A 19,994-nucleotide genomic window follows, 5' to 3' on the forward strand; every position below is an offset into this window, starting at 1 on the left:
CTCAGCTAGTTTCTGCCACTGATGTAGTGGAACATAAAAGGTGGTAAACTGTGACCACCAGTTGGTCAACATCATAAGGAAAACTACCAAGAATAACCAATAAACTATTAGGCTATATTTGTATTACATTGTATACATAGTATTAGCCTAAATAAACAAAAATGTGATAATATTTCCTAAATTTCCCTTACAAGACCATATAACTTACATCACTTTGGTACGACTTGCTACTATTCATACCATGGATTTATGCCCTAAAGATTTGTGTAGCACAATAAAAAAAAAGTAGGTCAGCTGAGTTTAGGTGGGTTTATTAACAGGCCTATTACACTAATAGATGCTTTTGGTATCGCAGTTGTATGGATTACACGAATAAGTTTATTAAAGCCATCACCACATCAGCTACTAAACCACTGGCCATTACAGTCCGTAAATACAGGTATCGCTGCTAAATCTACATAGTGAATAAAAGACAGCTCAAAGTGTGTCATGTACGGTAATTAGGTTTTGCTTTTCATTCTTATTGTGTGTGTGTATGTGTGTGCGGGGGGGTGGGGGTGGGGGGTGGGGGGTGGCGGCCTGGGAGGGGACAAATTGGGGAGCAATAATGACTTATGACTGTGTGGGAAAACAAGGGAGGAGCATACAGTATCAACTTGAATGTTTTAGCTGTCGAGGCGTGCACCAAGCAAAGCCACACTTGAGTTAAAAGCAAACCTTGTGCTGCCTCCAAGCCACCGCAGTCAACTTGGTCTTTTGACTTCCACTGGGAGATCCAGCATTTGATCTGAAAGCAGAAGTTGACGAGTGGAAGCTGCGCAGTTCCTCCTCCAAACTTTTGCCTCTCTCTCTCTTTCTCACGTCTTGGGAACTCGAGCAAGAGAAAAGGACAGAGAGAGAGTGGGGGAAAGAGCAGAAAAGGAGGCAGAAAAGACTGTGAACTATGTTTTCCTTGATATTTCTCATCCTCCTTGTTCCACATGTGTTGTTCTCCTCGACACGTAAGTACCAAACTTTGGAGATTTGTTATGGGAGAAGCCGACAGACAGACAGACAGACAGACACAGCCAAGTTTACCACGTTTCTCTCGGGTGAGACCGCACGAGATGGGAGGTGCGCTCTGCCCCATTAGTCAACAGTATGTGTCATCTCCTAACGCAGCGTGTTAGTGTTGTCCTAACCATTTACATTAGGTCAGTGCTTCACAAAGCGGGCTCCTCCATCCGTTCCAGGGGTTCCCTTGCGAAATGAGGATTAGTTAATATTTTAATTATTAGCCAATATCAGTTATTTCACGTGACAGAAGTCAGCACAATGAGGAATGCATAAGGATGACTAATTTGTTTGTAGGTTTCACCCTCCCAACTGTTGTTGTCACCCCACCTATGATAATGACAGTTATGCAATTCTAAGCTAAATCATAACTAGCTCTTAAAATCTTCTCATTTGAGCTTCCTTTGGACAAAATCTTATCAAATTGGGGTCTGTAATGCTTATCTGTTTGTGGATCCTCGATATGAAAAGGTTTAGGAAACCGTAGATTACACTGCCAGGCCTGGAAAAATATAGCAAACTAATGTGATGAAGTCTCAGCAAATTCTCAAATTATAGCTTAATGTAACATTTTTTATCTTTAATGAATTCAAATGTGGCGACACCACAGTGAAATTACAGTAATTATTAGATGTCATTGTCTACCCAATGGTGGATTACAGTGACAAGGCCAATTAGGCTTGGAGATGAAGTAGTTGATGAGATAAATTGAAATAAACAGTGTTCATCACCGCTGTTGCATGGGAGAAATGCATAAAACATACCAATATTCCAGACATCATCATGCAGGAGATTTATTATAGGTTATAAGCAGAGACTGGGCAACTTTGTCTTGTGATGAGCAATTAGCTAATTTGTGCTTGCTGAAAAAACATGTAAAACACTTATACTGTATATTCAAGGAGTTTGTTGGTCATTTTTGATTTATGTTTTCTACTTTACAACCCAGTGCTTTGTGTCTTAAGGTGAAACCCACTCGCTGAGGCCCAGAACAGTCAATCCTCACTCTCTTTGCAGGGAAATACCAGCGCATTTTCATCTCAGTACAATTTCCTTCACATCAAATCCTCCTAAGTCCAGTGAAGCTGGAAGCAGCATATTGGCACATATGTTAGAAAGCTTGTCCGCCGCCCACCTAGAGCACAGTTAATAAACCTCTACACATTAACCCTCGTGTCTCCGTGAAGGAACCCAGTGGTAACATTCAGACACACAGCAGAGCGTTTCTCATAGGCATCAATCATAAGACAAACTTTGAAACGAGTTGAGGAAGGGGCAGCGGTATGGAAAAGCATTCAACCCAGGCTGACCTTTCTAAGTGGCCCTACTGAGGCTCCATAAATCCACTTCATTACTGGGTCATAAATATGTGTCCCGTGCTGCTGCTCTGCATTGTGGCGCAGTGTTGCTCGACTCCTCCTCAAACACAAACACAAACTTTTCTTAGGGCTGCCTTGAAATTGTGACTCGAGTGATTTCTTTGTGGAAACACTGCGATTTCATCTAGTGCTCCACCGGAAATCTGTTGTTCTCAGCGCTGAAACAAATCGAGCAACACTGAGACAGATCAGCCGCAGCACCCCGGGGCCTAATGCATTGTGTTGTTGAGGAGGATCGACTTCGCTGGAAGTCACTGGATGAGAGTGCGAGCTAAACACCTACATTTTAGATGAAAATTTACTTCTGTCTTGTTGGAAATCTACAAGAGCATTGGCAAGCTTACTGTATGTTTCTGTTCTGGTGACCTTTACATTTTTGTGGACACCAGCCTGCCTCTAAAGAGTGTGTGTGTTTGTGCGTATGTGTGCAAACTTGTGTGTGTTTGGTAGGGATGGGACGATCTGCTTATCTCATGATGTGATTCGATACACAACGACAAATCTTTCTAGCAATGGCATTGGCTTGCTAGAATGTAAACAACAATTTAAAAATGTCATTACAAAGTGTTGATACAATAACTTGGATGGAGAGCTTGTGAAATTGTGACGGGCGAGCCGTCTCATTTGTGATTACTACAGCAGAATAAAATGTAGCTAATATCACAATAAATTTTTCTGCCCCACGATACATATTGTCACGTTTTTGCATTGCGATATATTGAATTTCGATATATATCGTCCCATCCCTTCTGTTTGGGTTTGTGTCTCCCCCACCCAGAGGTAGCAGTGATCTCCCCCCAGGATCCGGCCCTGCGTATCGGCTCCAGTCTGACGGCCACCTGTACGGTGAGCTCAGACCTGGGCCTGCACGCCGCCACGCTGTACTGGACGCTGAACGGGGAGCGTTTGGCCGGCGGCACCTACGGGGTGGTGAGCTCCAACGTCCTCAGTGTCACCCTTCACCGCCTCAACGGCTCCCAGCAGCAGTCCGGAGACAACCTGGTCTGCCACGGAGGAGACGGACACGTCCTGGCCGGCTCCTGTCTCTATGTGGGCAGTAAGTGCCGGGTACACAGGCTTCCTGAATGTGTAGAACTGTATATATAGTATGCATTATGCATATGCAAACCTTCTGTAAGTCATTAATGTCTTACAGAGAAGCCAACCTCCTGTTTTCATAGAGTGAGGAAGCGTTACATAAGTATACTTGGCCTTGCTGTCAGGCTGTCACATGTACCTTTAGGTGTATGTTGTATAGTGAAGCATTCAGAATGTAAACAGACTGGTTTGTGTTAAAAAAAAGCTTCTGAGACGCATTAATTAGTTTTTACATACATGACAAAATGTATATCAATATTTTGTAAGCTTGGAATTATAAGGATCCATCTGGATAGTGTGCAGTTCTATAGATAGACAGATAGATAGATAGATAGATAGATAGATAGATAGATATTGAACATGAAAGGTTTGACATCCCAGCTGGCAAAACTGTGTTGCACTTTCTATCCTTTTAAACATCTAACCCCAAAAGGTTCTTTAAAAAATAATAATAATACCACACAAGCATAAAGTAACAAAGATCATGAATATGTGGACAAGTCAGTTTGATACTTCTATTTCCAAGCTCATGATTTTACGAAACCAACTATTATGGTTATTTTGTAGATATCTGTTGTTTGAAATATAATTTAACATATCCTGTAATTTCTCACACACATACAAACGAGCACACTTTTTTTTATCCCTATGGCTGAGGACATTGACTTGCATGCATTACCTAACCTATGACCTGACTTCAGGTTAACCCAAATAATAACAATAACCCTAATCCTAACTCTAAAGTTGCCTCTTTTCAAAGTGGGAATGAACAAAATGTCTTGTCTTTGGAGGATTTTCTACATCTTCCTAACCATATAAGGACACACACACACACACACACACACACACACACACGGACCCTGTGCCCTGTTAGCACTGTAGGGTAACAAGAAAATAAACAAATTAATTTGTTCGTTTGCATCAGTGGAACCTCACAAGGCTCACAAAGACAATATTTGCTTAGAATTTATTTTTTCCTACATGAAAGCCTTTTTGATTATGATCTGTCTGTCTGTAATGCTTTCAAAGCCGGTTACATGACGACTCTAATCTGCTTTATCTCAGTGTTGGCTTAAAACACAGGGCCTGATAAAATGAATGCTGTACATGAATGGATGGGAACTTGGCCCTGAGCTGTATTGTTTTAAATGTCAGAATCAAGGTCAAACGATGTCTGTCTCAATTAAAATCAAATAATTACCACGAGAAATCTATAACCCAGAAATGACATTAAATAGAAAGCAAAATGGAAGAATAGAGCGCTTAAATAAATTTAATAGAGTGCTGAAATGAACAGAATAGAATAGAATATAACTTTTCATATGGCTTTTGGTCTTGTGAAAAATCTGTAACCCCAATTTGATGATTTTCTTGTTTTCACTTAAATTGAGGAATTACATGTTTCTCTGTGGTTTGAGAAAATTGTCCGACCTCTTGGGCTGATGAAACTCCAAACTGCACTGTCATCAAGCTAAAAACAAGGCTGCTTTTCTTAGTTCCTGAAAAGTCAAGACAATTTGGAGATAGAAGGTTTTCATCCGACAGCGGCCACTGAAAACTTATTGCTCATCCTTTATTCACACAATATAAGTAAGGACACCAGCTCAATCCTTCCTCCTGCCTCTATAGAAGTGGCTTTGAAGTGGCTTTGGCGAAAGGCCCCCATTTAGTTTTTTTACCCCCCACACTTTTTCACCGCTCTTGTTTTTCGTTTTCTCCACTGCACAGTGCCTCCAGAGAAGCCGGTGAACTTAACCTGTTGGTCCCGAAACACCAAGGACTTGAGCTGCAAGTGGACCCCGGGGGGGCGGGGTGAGACCTTCATCCGAACCAAATACACCCTCAAGTACAAATTGAGGTGAGAGCCCCAGACCTGCTGCAGCTCACAGGTGATCACCTAACCCACCACCTCCTCCTCCACCACTCAGGTAGACTAAAAACAAATGAACAGGATGTGCCACATGCAGTATATCACCTGAAACACATACCACACTCACATTGTGACTACAGTGGGCTCTCATGTGCAGGTTGACACTGTGGTAACCTGTTATGTTTCCAGGGATTCCTATTGTTGTTTTATTCAGTCCAATAACTCAGGCATAGATTGTTCACTTTTTTTGTAATTTGGCACAAAGATAGTCCTGGTGACTTATAACCTGGATACAAAGAATGGTACTCATTGGCCCATAGATGGCGCTATAATGGGCCTTCAAAGTCTAAGGCCCCATCACGCCATTAGTACGTAGAGATGTGAAACTTGGCACACATATGTATCTGGACATACTGAACATTTTTGCCTCTAGGACCCATCATCTCCATCATACATTTCTGGCTGCCATTTTGGATTTTTTGGAAAACCTTTAAAAATCTTTTTCTCATGAACTGCAGGTCCTAAGAAATTGGTCCAAAAATGGCCAAGTTAATGAAAAAAAAGTTCAGTTGACTGTAAAATCACGACAAAGTAATCAATCCACTTTAAATTCTACAGGTTGGTCGGAAACATCATTTTATAAATATCTGCCAAGCCACATGTTGATATGTTGAGATTTGAAGAAAATACAGCCATCTGAACTTCTGTTGTGTTGTGATAATCACAAAGACTCTAATACCCACAATGCCTTGTGGGGCTATCAGGGAACTCAGTGCATTCTTTGTCATGCTGTGGTAACCTGTTCATTGCTGCTAGCAGCTATATTTTCTTCATTGTATTGCCTTTGTACTGTTCTTTACTGTTAAAAATTCTGTCTTCTGTCTAAAGTCTTTTGGAAACAAATGTAAGGCTTTTGTCAGAGTTCGTTTTGGTGATAGTCTTCATTTTGGTCCTTGGTCCAGGTGGTATGGCAGAGAGAAGGAGTGTGAAGACTACACCACAGGGCAGCAGCGCTACACCTGCTACATCCCTCGCGACCTCGCCCTCTTCACCCCGTATGAGATCTGGGTGGAGGCGGCCAATCAGCTGGGCGCAGCCACCTCTGATGTCATCACCCTGGACATCCTGGATGTAGGTGAGTCAGCCAGCCTGGTGACACCCAGAAAAAGAAGTCTGTATGGGGTTATTTCACTCATTTGGCTTCTTCTCCTCTACTCTCTTCTCCTCTTCTTACCTGCCATATCCTGTCCCGTCATCTCCTCCTCTCCTCTCCTCTCCTCTCCTCTCCTCTCCTCTCCTCTTCCTCTCCTCCCCTTTTGTCTCCAGATCTCCTGCATATGGCTAACACACTTCCCTGGGTGAGAGGGGATTTATTTTTTATAGTTTTCTCCATCCATCCATTGCTATAACTGTGTAATGGGTTCTGGCTGAAGCTGAAAGATAAACTGTTTTGTTGTAAAATTTAACCGCACATCAGACGTTTGGCTAATAACTCCACAGGTTTCACAATGAGAGACATAGCTGGTGATATATGAGATATAAGCGGTATTTATGAGAGTATACGCTAACCCTAGCCGACAATAGCATAGTGTTGTGGCCTCCAGTGAACGCCACATTTTGCTGACCCATGTTTATTGACACAGACTGAGCATCCATCCCACTCCTCACCCTCCCCACAGTGGGTTGGAAGGGACAGAGGGAGCGAAGCCGCATGTATGATGTATGATAAATCTCCCGTATCTTCAAATCCCCAGTAACAGAAACAATAAGATGTGGAATTTTCCCGTCTTGATTTTCCTTTCTCTCCCCCCCCCCCCCCCCCCCCCCAGGGTGAACTTGATAGAGCCAATAAAGTACCTCAGTGCACAAACAACAACACACACCGGAAATGGAGGAAGCGAAGCATTTCTCAAGCTTGAAGTTACAAATGGGAAACACTTTTACAAGACATTTTAATACGATGGTCTCTCAGGCCTGTCTCTCTCTCTCTCTCTCCTCTCTCTCCCTCCATCAGCTCCATCAAAGCTCTTGATTTCCTTGCGAGCTTTATTGCAGTGGGAGAACATGTTTTATTTAATGCTGAGTGTGGGGACAACTGTGCTCTCTGCAGCAAGTATATTGGACTGGGGAGGAGAGGAGAACAGAGACTGACCTGATTATCCCAGCTTCACAAAAGCCAGCCAGTCAGTCTGAGAAAAGGGGGATAAGGTAATTTGAGAAAAACGTGCCGATGCAGCGGAGGGTGAACCCACCTAAACTCATTTTTTTTTGTCAAATGGATTTTTCAAACAAATAATATCTTTATAAAGAAGTCATACTTGTTATACTTCATATACTCTGATGTAAGAGAAAGTCTGATGTAAGTTACATGAAAGTAGTCTTTTGAGTGAACTGAAACATGAATGCAATTCTGAAAAATACATGCGATATTGGTGGTTGTTTGCCTCGTGGTTTTTACTAACTGCGGTTCATAGTTGACCTATCTTTTTGTTTCCATTGCATCACTGAAAGGGAAGAGGGAATGAGGAAAAGAGAGAGAGAGAGAGAAGAAAGAAGGTTTAATATATAAAAGACAAGACAAAACAAGAGGCCTCTGAAACCTGATAATATTGATGAATGTTCAGCTTACACATTAAGACCATGTTGCAGCCCGATGCAGGACTCTCTCCCCTCCATTGAGCTTTAAAAAAAAAAGGGACTGGATTCTATTTTAAAAAGCAGTTCATACAGAAACTGATCGTATATGTAGCATATATGTAAATATAGATTATTTTATTTGAAGAAGTGGAACTTGTACCTGAGACAGACAATGTGCTTGGCTGGACAACAGTGGCCCAACATTCATCATCCTCGCCATGTTTTATTCAAGCAGAATGACGATAGAGTCTGGATATAGTGCTTCTCTGCCCTGAGCGCTGTGGTACAATATTCATCGGGGGGGTTCCTCTCTCTCTCTAGAGGTCATTCAGAGGATAAGAGCCTGCTTCAGCCAGTTCTGTTGCATCAACTGTAAGAAACCGGGTCTACTGTATGTACACACAGTAAAAGTAACAAATAGATGAGTTGATGCTCCCTCTGTTGTGTCCGTGTCTCTCCACAGTGACCACCGACCCGCCGGACAACGTGCTGGTGAGTCGAGTCGGGGATCTGGAGGACCAGCTGACGGTCCGCTGGGCCAGTCCTCCAGCGCTCAAGGACTTCCTGTTTCAGGCCAAGTATCAGATCCGCTACAGGCTGGAGGACAGCACCGAGTGGAAGGTAGAGAAGCCAAACACACACACACACACACCCACACACACACACACACACACACACACACACACATACACTACCAGTCAAAAGTTTGGACACACCGGATTGATTGCACTATGTTTTTCATTATCTTAAAGCCATTCTGATCTAAAGGCTTATGCTTAAATGCTTGAAATTTGTTTTTTTAGACAAATATAAATAGTGAAGTTGATCCTATGTATGAATTTCTTTCCAAAGCCTTTGCATTTCCATCAAGGCAAAGGGCGGCTACTTTAAAGAATCTAAAATATAAGATAGTTTTGATTTGTTTGACACTTTTTTGGTCACTGTATAATTCCATGTGTGTTATTTCATAGTTTTGATGTCTTTACTATTATTCTAAAATGTGAAAAATGGTAAAAATAAAACTTTTGACTGGTAGTGTATACACACACGTTCTGAAACGCATGCTACCTCTGTGGCATCTCTTGTGTGTGTAAATATTTGAGGTGCATCAGTGTCTGATCCTCTTAAGGAAGAGAATATTCTTCACAGAATCATATTGGCTTCTGCTGCATCTCCTCTTGCTCATGCTTTCACTGGAAAGCAAATCTTACTCATGTGTAAAAGCCTTGACTGCTAGCGGTTTATTGCTCTGCTATATTTTGAATCCTGGCTTTGATCCAAAATCCAATAGTAGAGCTTCAGACAGAAATATTTTATATGGCTTCTTTGATGTTTTCTGACCACAGATGAACACAGGAGTTTGCCTTTTTGTTGTTTATCCCAATTTTATTTCTTTATTGTGTTTGTATGTGTATGTATTTAAATACTGGAATCACTGTTGAATGAGAGCATTAGGCAAATAGTATTCAAGCAAAATTCAATTCAAAACCTTCAAAGCAATGTTATCCAGACCGCATTCAAAATGAAAACAGAGTGAAGCTACGAAATGTTAATATATAAAACTTTTTTAGTCTGCGCTAGAGGCATATGAAGAATAAAAAAAAAAAGAAGAAGAATAGCAAATTTGATCCAGTGTCCACCAAGGCAGCTGCATGCTGCTGTTCAAGTGGGAAATGTTGTGGAGAAGTCAGAGCTTAACTGACTGTGAGAGATCTTGTATTGTTTTATGTGCCTTCTCCTACAGATCCAGTATCATTTCTATATGTCCTCTCTGTCATTCACCCCCCTGTCCCAGGTGGTGGATGACGTTGGTAACCAGACGTCGTGTCGTCTGGCAGGCCTCCGGCCCGGGACCGTCTACTTTGTCCAGGTGAGATGCAACCCAGTGGGCATCTATGGGTCCAGGAAGGCCGGCATCTGGAGTGACTGGAGCCACCCCACCGCCGCCTCCACACCCATCAGCGGTGAGTAGACGACACGCCACAGAAACCAACAGAAACTCATTGGCATACTTTGGGATGAGTGGTCTTTTCCTGATTGGGTGTAACATATAGAATTTTGCTGTGTGGATGCATGGTGAATAGAGATGGGACGATATATCGAAATTCAATATATTGTGATACAAAAATGTGACAATACGTATCATTTTTACTCTGCTCTAGTAATCACAAATGAGATGTTTCACAAGCTCTCCATCCAAATTATGTTATTATGATTTGCAGCTCAGAAATACGAATAATTCTGCAGAGTCACACTTTGTTGTCACTGATATGCATTACATCGTATCGTGGTTGTATTGGATCATGAACCCCACATCGTGTATCAAATTGTATCGTGAGATAAGCAGATCGTCCCATCCCTAATGGTGAATGCAAAGAATAGTAGAAGTACAAGTTTTTTTAAACAAAACTATAAGAACATTGCATTTTGTTGGATAGCCGAGACAAAATCAGCCATATATGCAAGAGTATAACTGATGCGTTTTGTTTAATGAGTCTCATAGCCGATAGGTTTCATGGAGTATGGCTTTTAAAGACATCCCAAACGTCTGCGATGTTCACGAGTCTTGTGCATTCTTTCCTTTCTAATAATCAACCTTTCATTGCCAATTAAAACCAGAAAAACAATGGCCTTATCCCAGATTCAACATCCTGAACAACCAGATCCAAACCGCATGTGACCCCAGAGAAACCAAACATCAAGAGGCTAGCTGCCTCGATAGAGATCTCTCAACAGAGGATTAAAAGAAATGGCAAAGAGCCAGGGGGATATTTGATAGATTTTTGTCGTTAGCCTTCAAAGATTGATCAAGTTAAAACGCTGGTTGTCTGTCAGTGGCACACACAGGGCCTATAAAGCCTGAGTGGAAGCAGGTTTGGGACCATGAGGAGCAGATAATGAGTTACATAGGTTATGTGGTATTTACTCCCTAGGGGGAGGAAGTCGTTATCAGGCTCTGTTGTTTGCCATAAAGGATTGATTGTGGCAGGCTTTTGGCTTTCAGTAGCCTGTCCTCCCCAGTATGGCTGGTCAGGTCCGCAGTTTAGCACACTGAACTGAAAAACATTATTTATTTGTATGAAATTATAGCCCAGTTTACATATAATATCTGATTTAAATGTTGTTTTGTGAAATTAAGTGACATGAATCGTCATTAGTGTGCACTGACCAACTCCGTTTGGCCCGGTAGTGGAAACTAAGAGCTGGACAGAACTTTCACTATACTAAATTACTTCTAACTTACTTCAAAATTCAATATTTCAGTGTTCTAAAACTACTTTTTGGTAGACTTTGTAATTGGGGAAAAAATGTCATTTCCAAAACCTGTTTACCAGCAACTTGAACAACCGAGTGCTGTGATTAAGTAACATATTAATGTCCTGATATTAAATTGAAAAATGATCACTCCTGGTCATCATCACCTTGCTAAGACTGAAACAACCACAAGGACAATGATGGAAGCAAGTCCAGGTCTCTTTTTGTGTTATCCTTGACAATGTTTCTGCACATATCAATTTATCAAAGAAGAAAGATATTTATATAAATATTTAAAATATTTCATATTCCATGCACTAAATGTTGTCCTTTGTGTTGATGCTGGTTTTTAACCCCTGGTGGGACAATAAAAACAGGTAGATGGCCGGATGCCCTTTTAAAGGGAGATCCACTTTACAGCCAATCACATGACTCTCCCTCCAGTCACACCGGTCACTTGGCTCCCTGACTTTATCAATTTTGTGCACTGAGGTTGATACTTCGAGAACACTGTAAATAGTATTTTAATACTGTACTAGCAATTAATATTTTGTCAATTAGTTTGATACATTAATTGAATAAGTATTTGTGATTTTTAAAAAGATAGGGCAAGGCTGACCGACAGAAATGTTTTTAAAAGATAATCAACTTTGGAAAGTACATCATAAAATGATCTGTATTTTGTCTGCTTAATATGTATACATACTGATAAGAGCCAGGTGTGAAAAACATGTCTATACCTTGATCCCTGTAAGCTGTGTACACACAACATATAGCTCCTACTAACACTTGTCCTAACTGTAACCTTGACGCTGTTCTCTCTCTTACCTCTCCTCTCTTCCTCTTCCTCCACTCTCTCTCTCCTCTTTCTTTCCCTTCCTCCTCCACCCCACCTTCTCCTTACACCCCCCCCTCCTTCCTGCTCCCAGAGCGGCTGCAGAGTGGCTCATGTGATCCCAAGTCCGGTGAGCAGAACTCCACCCTGCGGCGGGAACTCAAGCAGTTCTTCGGCTGGGTCCGCAAGCACGCGTACGGCTGCAGCGGCATGTCAATCAAACTGTACGACCAGTGGAGGGTGTGGCTGCAGAAATCGCATAAAACGCGCAACCAGGTAGGTAAGCAGAATCTCTCTCTTTTCATTATCTCTGCTCAGCTGGAAATTCACTCACTTACCCATACGCCCTCACAAACACACTCTCTCTCTCTCTCTCTCTCACACACACACAAACAACACAGTCTGCCTTACCGCCACAACAGCCACTGCTGCATCGATGTCCTGAACTGTGCATACACCCTGAATTTCTGACTCTGCCTTTGTCCAGAGACGCCTGCGCTATGCCATGCGGTCAGCATTTTTAGAAACACAAAGAGGAGAGCTTTCTCTTGAACTGGTTGGCTCTGTGAAGCTTCAGTTCAGACTTTATGATCAGGTAAATGTGCGGTTTTGACTTTACTGGCCCAGAAGTAAGAGCATAAAAGTGGATATCCTTTCATTTCTCCTCAGTCATGCACTCTTATTTTATTACGTATTTTAACGATGTACACTTATGATCTTCAGTCGATGACCACAACAAAGAGAAATGAACATGTAAATGCAATTAACAGCCCGCGGTAATGTGCTCCTTTTGTGTTTTGTTTTCTCATGACGTGAGGAGCTCCTTTCACAGCATAACTCAGGCCAAATGGCGTGCAGAGCCACTGGGTGTTGTGTGTGTGTGTGTGTGTGTGTGTGTGTGTATGTGACTGTGTATAAAGTTCAAATCCTTCAGCCACATCCTCTTCACATCCTCCGCTCAGCCCTTGAACCTGCAGAGACTTTTACTCCACCTGACTCAATTAGCTCAGCAGTCTCCGATCTTTGCTTTCCATGGGCATACGCTTAAGTTGTCGCCTGAATAATGTCTTTGTTCAGTCACCCTGACAGGTTGCCATTGATTATCCTGAGAGGAAGGTATAGCGGGGGCCGAGAGAGCAACACACACACAGAATCAGAAAGAGATGATGCAAAGAATGAGAGAGAGAGAGAAAGAGAGGACGAGGGAAACGACAGCCAGACAAAGAACAATTAGTGCCATCGTGGTAATGATTATGAATTACACCTTTTTTTTCCTGTTGAATCCTCCCAATATCAACCATCTGTTTTTGCCTTTCAGATTCTACAAGACGATAATTCATAGCACCCACCAAGCGCCACTGAGGTATTTAATTCACGAACAGCATCGAGAAACACTGACAGATACTGGCCCCGAGGGTCCCAGTTGTGTGAGCGGTCCAACCCCCCTTGGATGTGGGATATTGCAGTGTTTGGTTTTACAGGCTTAACTTTAGTTTACAGGAACCCATGTGGAACAGAGAAGATAACTGAAGTGAGACGACGCAGTGTTTTTCTGCGACTCCGCTGGCCAACCAGGATTAGAATTAAGTGGAATCCCTCTTTGATCTGATAGCCGTATCTCTCCGTGAGAACACACACACTCACAGATTCAGTTCCTCGGTAACTGCACTTTTGTTCTGTGAAGAAAGTACGCAACAGTCCAGTCTTCTTATGAATTTCACTAAAATAAGCAAGTCTGGGCACTTTGATGTCAAACCGTGCAAAGGCATTACTCAACCCATCTGAAAAGATAAACTGAAGCACACAGACAGAGCACCTCAGTTTCGGTAGTAACATTATAAGGGAATTTGGAAGTACAATACATGGTTTCCACAGAAACCCATGAATTGTGCTTCCCTTATTGTGCAGAATGCTTTGTAAAGAAATAGTTACCAAATACCTTTATACTTTCACAAACTTTCATAATTTCCTCCATCACTACTTTTGTGTTTTGATCACAATGTCCAGACTTGCATTTCTAACAGTGAACTAACCAAAGCAAAGTCTGCATCAGTGCAACAGTTCTAATGTTTAATAATGAGAGTGGAGATCCTTACTGTTATCAAACAGGCTACACCACAGTTCAGTCAAGGCTAAATTAATTTGTGGCATTACAAGTGTGATGATTGCAGACAGTAATCAGACATTTTGGGTTGTGTTTACTTTGTAAGTGGCCATTTTATCTCAAATTATTGTATTGTGTACCACCCAGGCAGTTAAATTCAGTTATTTCTAAACCACAGTAATAACGTTGGTTGGATCAGTAATCGACTCCCAGTGGAATAAGGCCTCACTATCTTTACAATGTAAATACTGTACTGTGTCTGAATTGACTGTTTGTTTGAAGACATTTTTTATATTGCTTATATTTTTATAACAGTATATTTAAGGAATCTTGATTTTCTCTTAAGTTATATTCTTTTATCAATAATGGTTCTGAAAAATATTGTGTATAATGTGTAGCACAGTAAAGGAACAAAACTTGTCTTGGAATGTGTCTTTATTTTAAAAAAAAATGCACAGCACTTATCAAGTATACAAAAGACCTGAACAAGATTTTCAGATTTATTTAACATTTTATCTAATATTTCAGAGTATTTACAGATTTCGTCAGAACACAAGCTGTTTTGTTGTTTTTTTTTGCTGAGGCATGCACTTGGACACATATACATAAATACACACAGGTGCACACACTCACACACACACACACAGCCTGCATTTGAAATGCCCCCTGGGTGGAGTGAGACTGCAGCAGCGAGCGGGGCGGAGCCAGAGGGGGATCGATAAGTGCGGCTGATGAGTCCAAGATGGAAGTTGCAGCAGAGGGGAGTCAGTCTATCAATCCCTGTCTGCTGCTCTCAGAGGGCGGCAGCAGGGCCTCCTGGGAGCCGCCCGTCAATCACACTCCTCCGAGTCGTACTTAAAGTCCTGCATGATCTCACTCAGAGCCTCTTTGTTCTTTATGATGCTGGAGAGAGAAAGAGAGCAAAGAAAACAGAAGCTCAGATTTTAGTTACGTAGAAACCACTGTGCTGTGAGTAAGTACGCATTAGAGATTGCGTGGCTTTACCTCATTCACTTCTCTGTGTAATTTTGTGAACAACTAATAGAATACAGTGGTAAGTGATAGTAGGGTGCATTAGGAGGATAGAGAGATGGCATATGATGGACAGACAGCAGTGGAGCAGCAGCAGGTTGACAGAGTGAGTGAAAGGGGGTCACTGGGGAGATGAAGTAGCAGACAGAGGGCTGGTAATAGCTGCTCTTACTCCTGCTTGATCTCCTGAATCTTTTCTTCACAGCCTTCGTCCTCCGGGTGATCCTGGGCCTTCTGCCTGACCAGCTGCAGCTTGGCTGTCTGTTGGAAAAGGTGCATCAGATAAAATATATGCAAACCATTCGTCAGTGTCTGGGGGACAAAAGAAGAGGAGGAGGACGGACACTGAGATGATGGCAGTTCTATAACAATGCTGTCAGAAATGCAGTTTATTATTATTATTTACAAATATAAAAGAGTATATCTTGAAACCTTATTCAAAAGTGCAACAGTGAAGAACATGCTGTTGGACACGTCATCCTTGCTCACCAGATATATACGGTATGTGGATTGTTCAAGAATGTGGGAAGTGCCAAAGCCATAACATTTTAGCACCAGCCTGACTCAAACAGTCTGTCTGACCATGACGAGACACAGTAATAGATGCTGCTGCTTACAAATCACTGTCTTGAAACAGAAGCACTTGAAAAAACGTTATAAGACCGTTCAGCATTAATGAGTTACTGTTTGATGCCTCAAGCTGCACAAACAAAAACAAAGATTTTCAATTAGAAACATGCACACTTTTCTTACACTAGTGGTGTAAAATGTATGATGTAATGGTATTTACTCTAAACAAACCAGTGGCCAATTATGAAATGTGTTATGTTCTCCATAAGAACTCTGCCTCCTTGTGGTGGAACAGTGGGACTACACCAGACATGACCACAGTCCTGCCCAGTATATCACTTCATAATAAAAGTTTAGATTACATATATTTAACAGTAATTTGTTTTAAAAAAAAAAGTGAACATCTGAGGTGTTTGTAGGCATCTATTATTAGGCTATATCTCACAATCAGATAAATACATAACACATTCACATTTATATTTAGGACAACCAATGTCAACAGTCAAAATGAAACAGGTGTTAGGTAACTTAGTAAGTCCACTGCCTTACAACATAGGATATGTGGTGTTAAACCAATGGCACTATTATATATGACATTTCCCGTATCAAATGTGTAAGCTGCTGTTTCGTATTCACTGTTCTCTCCCTCAGCTTCTGGACTTCCTATATTAATCCAAAAAAACAGATTGAAAAAATATAGCAGTGTTTCCTACCAGTTCAAGCTTCTGCTTCTCTTTGCTCTGCAGCTTTTCAATGTGCTCAGACAGGTCTGGCCTGTCAAAGTCTTGGTGCAGCTTCTCCTTGATCTGTAGCACTTCCTTGGAGATGCCACAGAAGGCCTGTGTTATCTCATGGACCAGCTGCCTGTAGTGGTCAAAGTCGTAGTGGGGCCCCGTCCTCAAGTAGGCCTCATGTCCCCTGGAAGGGAGTCAGCAGCCAAAACAACAACATTTTAAAAACAGCAGCAGGAACAACATTAGGCCTATAGTTCAATTTTGTCTGTTTATGTGCCAGGAAGTATGGAGAATGGCTCTGGAAACGTGAGACATGTGATTTAGAAATGAAAAATATCTAATGTAATATCTAATATCTAATATGTGAAAATGCTCAGAGAATTATGTGTGTGTTAGTTATGTGCAGTAAGTTATAACAGCAGCATTGTAGGTCTTACTAGTTTCAAACTTTATACTAACTTACTCATCAAAGAGCCTGTAAGTCTCGACCCGCTCTGACTGAAGGGCATAAAATCGCTGGATCAGGGCTTTAAAGTCTGTAGGTACCTAGAAGGATGAATCACATTAAAGAGAACCAACACAAACAAATTAGCCTACGTTATACAGAGCTGAACAGGTATAACTAGCTAAAAATGATCAGGCTGAGCCTTTTGGTTGTATTGCTACTTGCTAGACTTTGTTTTGTATGAACATAATGTCCATGAAATGACATTTTTAACAGTTCTAGTAGCACACCACAGCTTAAGGTGCTGCCCATAGGAGTTAACTCCCAAACTCCTATAGAACCCCAAAATATTTCTGTATTCATGAAATTGAATGGAAAACATAAAGCAATAATTCATTAGTTAATAAGTACCCAGAGTTAAGTTTGTACATTGTGTAAAACTTGATTGGTTGTAATCTGAGTTCATCAAAAGAAAATAAACTTGAAGACAACCATAGCGTTATGGTTACATGCCTGAGCTCATTTACACTTTAGCTGTGTTCAAGGGGGGAAGTAACTAATTACATTTACTCACGTTACTGTAATTGAGTACCTTTTTGGTGTAGGTGTACATTTTTGAGTATAGTTCATTTTTTACTTAAGTATTGCTCTGCACTTCATTTTAAATCACATCCATTACAGAGCACAAATGTTGTACGGTCTACATAAGCATCAGAAACTGGACCATCAGAAATTGCCCAATTGTAGAGCCACTGGCAGTGGTCAGTCAGCAAAGAAGAGAAGAGTAATCTGGTTTGACTTTGTGCACTTTATTTTATAATATCTAAATTTTCCAATTAAAAGAATGTTTGAACTCTGTCCTCTCGTCCTTAAGAATTGCAAAAGGAAAACTTCAGATGTAACAATGTTCTCTTTTCTAAAAAGTAACTTAGTACCTTTAGCTCTGAGTAGCCTACATTTTAAATTAGCTACTTTTTTACTTTTACCTCAAATAGATTTTCTACACCGTTACTTTTACTTCTAAGTAAAATAAAATATCAGCAAAGTAACAATGCTAGTACTCACTGGTTACGTTTGCTTCATAACGTTACAGGCAGACATAATGTAGCTTAACTGCAATGTCAAGTAGCCAACTAACAGAGCAACTTCAACTACAGTAGCTAACGTTAGCTTAGCACGTGTGGTAGTATTAGTTTAGTGCCTGTAGACATTTGGGACTAACGTTAGAGTATATAGAGTAAAATGTCAACTACTTACCATGGTAATCTCCCTGATATTGCTGTTGAGTTTCGACAGAGAAGCTAGTCTATGATATTGGTATGTTTTGGTACAAGAGTCCCACAATGTGTTGTTTTCTTCCTGTGTGCCTGTGATTCAGCTGCCTGCCTACTGCCTGTCCGCCCTCCCACCGGAAACATCGCGAGAACCAGCGCGAGTAAGGGATTTTCAAAATAAAAGTTACAATACAACAACGATTTCTGAACACCACGAAAAGAGACGACCAAGACAGGTTCGTTTTGGTTGGCCAACTACATTTCATTTAACCTCTGACTCAGCCAATCAGAACTGAGGAGCAGGACTATCCGTCTAATTATTATAGTTTTGACACTATTATTCTTTAGTTTTTCTTCTCAGTTATAGTGTTACATACATAGCCTAGTAGTACACTAATATTTTCGTCTGTGTGACAATGTGATCCTGAAAAATACCCCATTCCTCCGATCAAACCAGTTTCTAACTGGTGATACAAAGTGATACATTTCATGGCTGCTGTCATCAGGATGTGTAATAAGTATTTTTTTTTTTTGCCTTCTTCAGGAATAATCCCTAATAAATTCACTCTTGGATCCTTTTCGGATGTCTAAATTAAACACCTCGTAGTTTGATATACTTGGTCCCAAAAGACTTTCAATTTTAGACATGACCAGAATGTGTGGGTGTAGCTGCTCACCCACCTAAGCTCTGGAATTGCTCCAACACCTGCTAGACCATGAGGTATCCATTAGTAGGCGAATGGCTCCAATATAGGCTAATAACCTTCCATCTGAACCTCCATGTGTTTGGCTATGTGACCAGCCTCTGAATATTTCCCACGTATCCACTGATATTTCTTGTTGTATTCCGGCCTACCATTTCTCCTCAATTTGCAGAGTTACTTGAGTTAATCACAGAAAGAAACACCTCATACCAACTGAGAGATTATGACACTTTTATTTTGAAAGGCGTCTCTTGCTGCTGGCTGAACGCTGACTGCCACTAACCAATCAAACGGTACTCCACATAATTAGGAGCACTCCATCCCGTCTTATTTAATTACAGAAGGTGTATTATTACAAGGTAGTAATAATAGACCGCAGCCTAGTATTTTATAAGCATGCCATCTGGGCTAAACATCCTCAAACAGCCTTCCTGAGATGTGGATAAGGCTACCTGTTGCGTCTTATATCTTATTGGAGCCCTATATAGGAACGAGTTATATCCCATCCGCGCGGGGCTTATCCGCCCCTTATCTGGCTTGGTCTTTAAGCAGGAGTATGAGATAAGAAAGCATTATCCTAACATGGAGGAAATGGGTCGCAAAGCTACTAGGCTACTGTACAGACGTGGGCACTCCTACGCGCGCAGTCTCCCTCTGCCGTTCATTGGTCCATTCACCATCTTCAGCACCACGGAGACTGAACAGCGACACAGAGCCATGCAGCTATTATTAAATGAGGATGCCGCGCACTGTACTCTACCGTATTAGGTTACTATGCCGGTATTTTCTGTGATTTTTAAGCCGTGCTGCCATCATTTTCTTGATCTATTAGAGAGGTATGTTGTCGGTATTATTTGCAACTCATTTTCTCCCTCGTTTTGATCGCGAAGAAACCGCTTGTGTCGTCTAACTCTGCAAGAGGAAGCTATTTTTTTCCCCATCACAGATGCACGGACTCCCAGCAGGTTTTGTTTTTTGTTTTTTTTCACCGTGTTTATCTCCCG

General features: G+C 41.4%; 2 protein-coding genes across 3 annotated transcripts; one reads left to right on the forward strand and one right to left on the reverse strand.

The window, feature by feature from the left end:
* The first annotated feature begins 782 nt into the window (after positions 1-782).
* Positions 783-14,556, forward strand: crlf1b (cytokine receptor-like factor 1b). 2 transcript variants are annotated; one of them, XM_078285733.1, is made up of 8 exons: positions 783-1,001; positions 3,211-3,489; positions 5,259-5,388; positions 6,363-6,535; positions 8,501-8,658; positions 9,833-10,001; positions 12,222-12,407; positions 13,446-14,556. In XM_078285733.1, the coding sequence occupies exons 1-8, from the start codon at positions 944-946 to the stop codon at positions 13,460-13,462; spliced, it is 1,170 nt and encodes a 389-aa protein (XP_078141859.1). In that variant the 5' UTR covers positions 783-943; the 3' UTR covers positions 13,463-14,556. The 2 variants fall into 2 exon arrangements, with proteins under 2 accessions (XP_078141859.1, XP_071778066.2); XM_071921965.2 differs by having other exon boundaries at positions 12,222-12,403.
* A 98-nt stretch (positions 14,557-14,654) lies between these two features.
* Positions 14,655-18,394, reverse strand: rex1bd (required for excision 1-B domain containing). Its single transcript, XM_071921966.2, has 5 exons — positions 18,270-18,394; positions 17,031-17,113; positions 16,547-16,751; positions 15,436-15,524; positions 14,655-15,134 (listed from the first exon to the last, which is right to left on the reverse strand). Exons 1-5 carry the CDS (start codon positions 18,270-18,272, stop codon positions 15,062-15,064), a joined length of 453 nt encoding a protein of 150 aa, XP_071778067.1. The 5' UTR covers positions 18,273-18,394; the 3' UTR covers positions 14,655-15,061.
* Between the last annotated feature and the right edge of the window lie 1,600 nt (positions 18,395-19,994).

Source organism: Centroberyx gerrardi, chromosome 9 (assembly GCF_048128805.1).
Source record: "Centroberyx gerrardi isolate f3 chromosome 9, fCenGer3.hap1.cur.20231027, whole genome shotgun sequence".
Taxonomy (NCBI): Eukaryota; Metazoa; Chordata; class Actinopteri; order Beryciformes; family Berycidae; genus Centroberyx; species Centroberyx gerrardi.

Coding starts and splice junctions, on each gene's coding strand:
- crlf1b (XM_071921965.2), top strand. CDS start 944: ATGTTTTCCTTGATATTTCTCATCCTCCTTGTTCCACATGTGTTGTTC. Junction 3,490..5,258: donor CTCCTGTCTCTATGTGGGCA/GTAAGTGCCGGG, acceptor TCCACTGCACAG/TGCCTCCAGAGAAGCCGGTG. Junction 8,659..9,832: donor AGGACAGCACCGAGTGGAAG/GTAGAGAAGCCA, acceptor CCCCTGTCCCAG/GTGGTGGATGACGTTGGTAA.
- rex1bd (XM_071921966.2), bottom strand. Junction 15,525..16,546: donor AGAAGCAGAAGCTTGAACTG/GTAGGAAACACT, acceptor CTTTTCCAACAG/ACAGCCAAGCTGCAGCTGGT. Junction 15,135..15,435: donor ATTCAGGAGATCAAGCAGGA/GTAAGAGCAGCT, acceptor TTCTCTCTCCAG/CATCATAAAGAACAAAGAGG.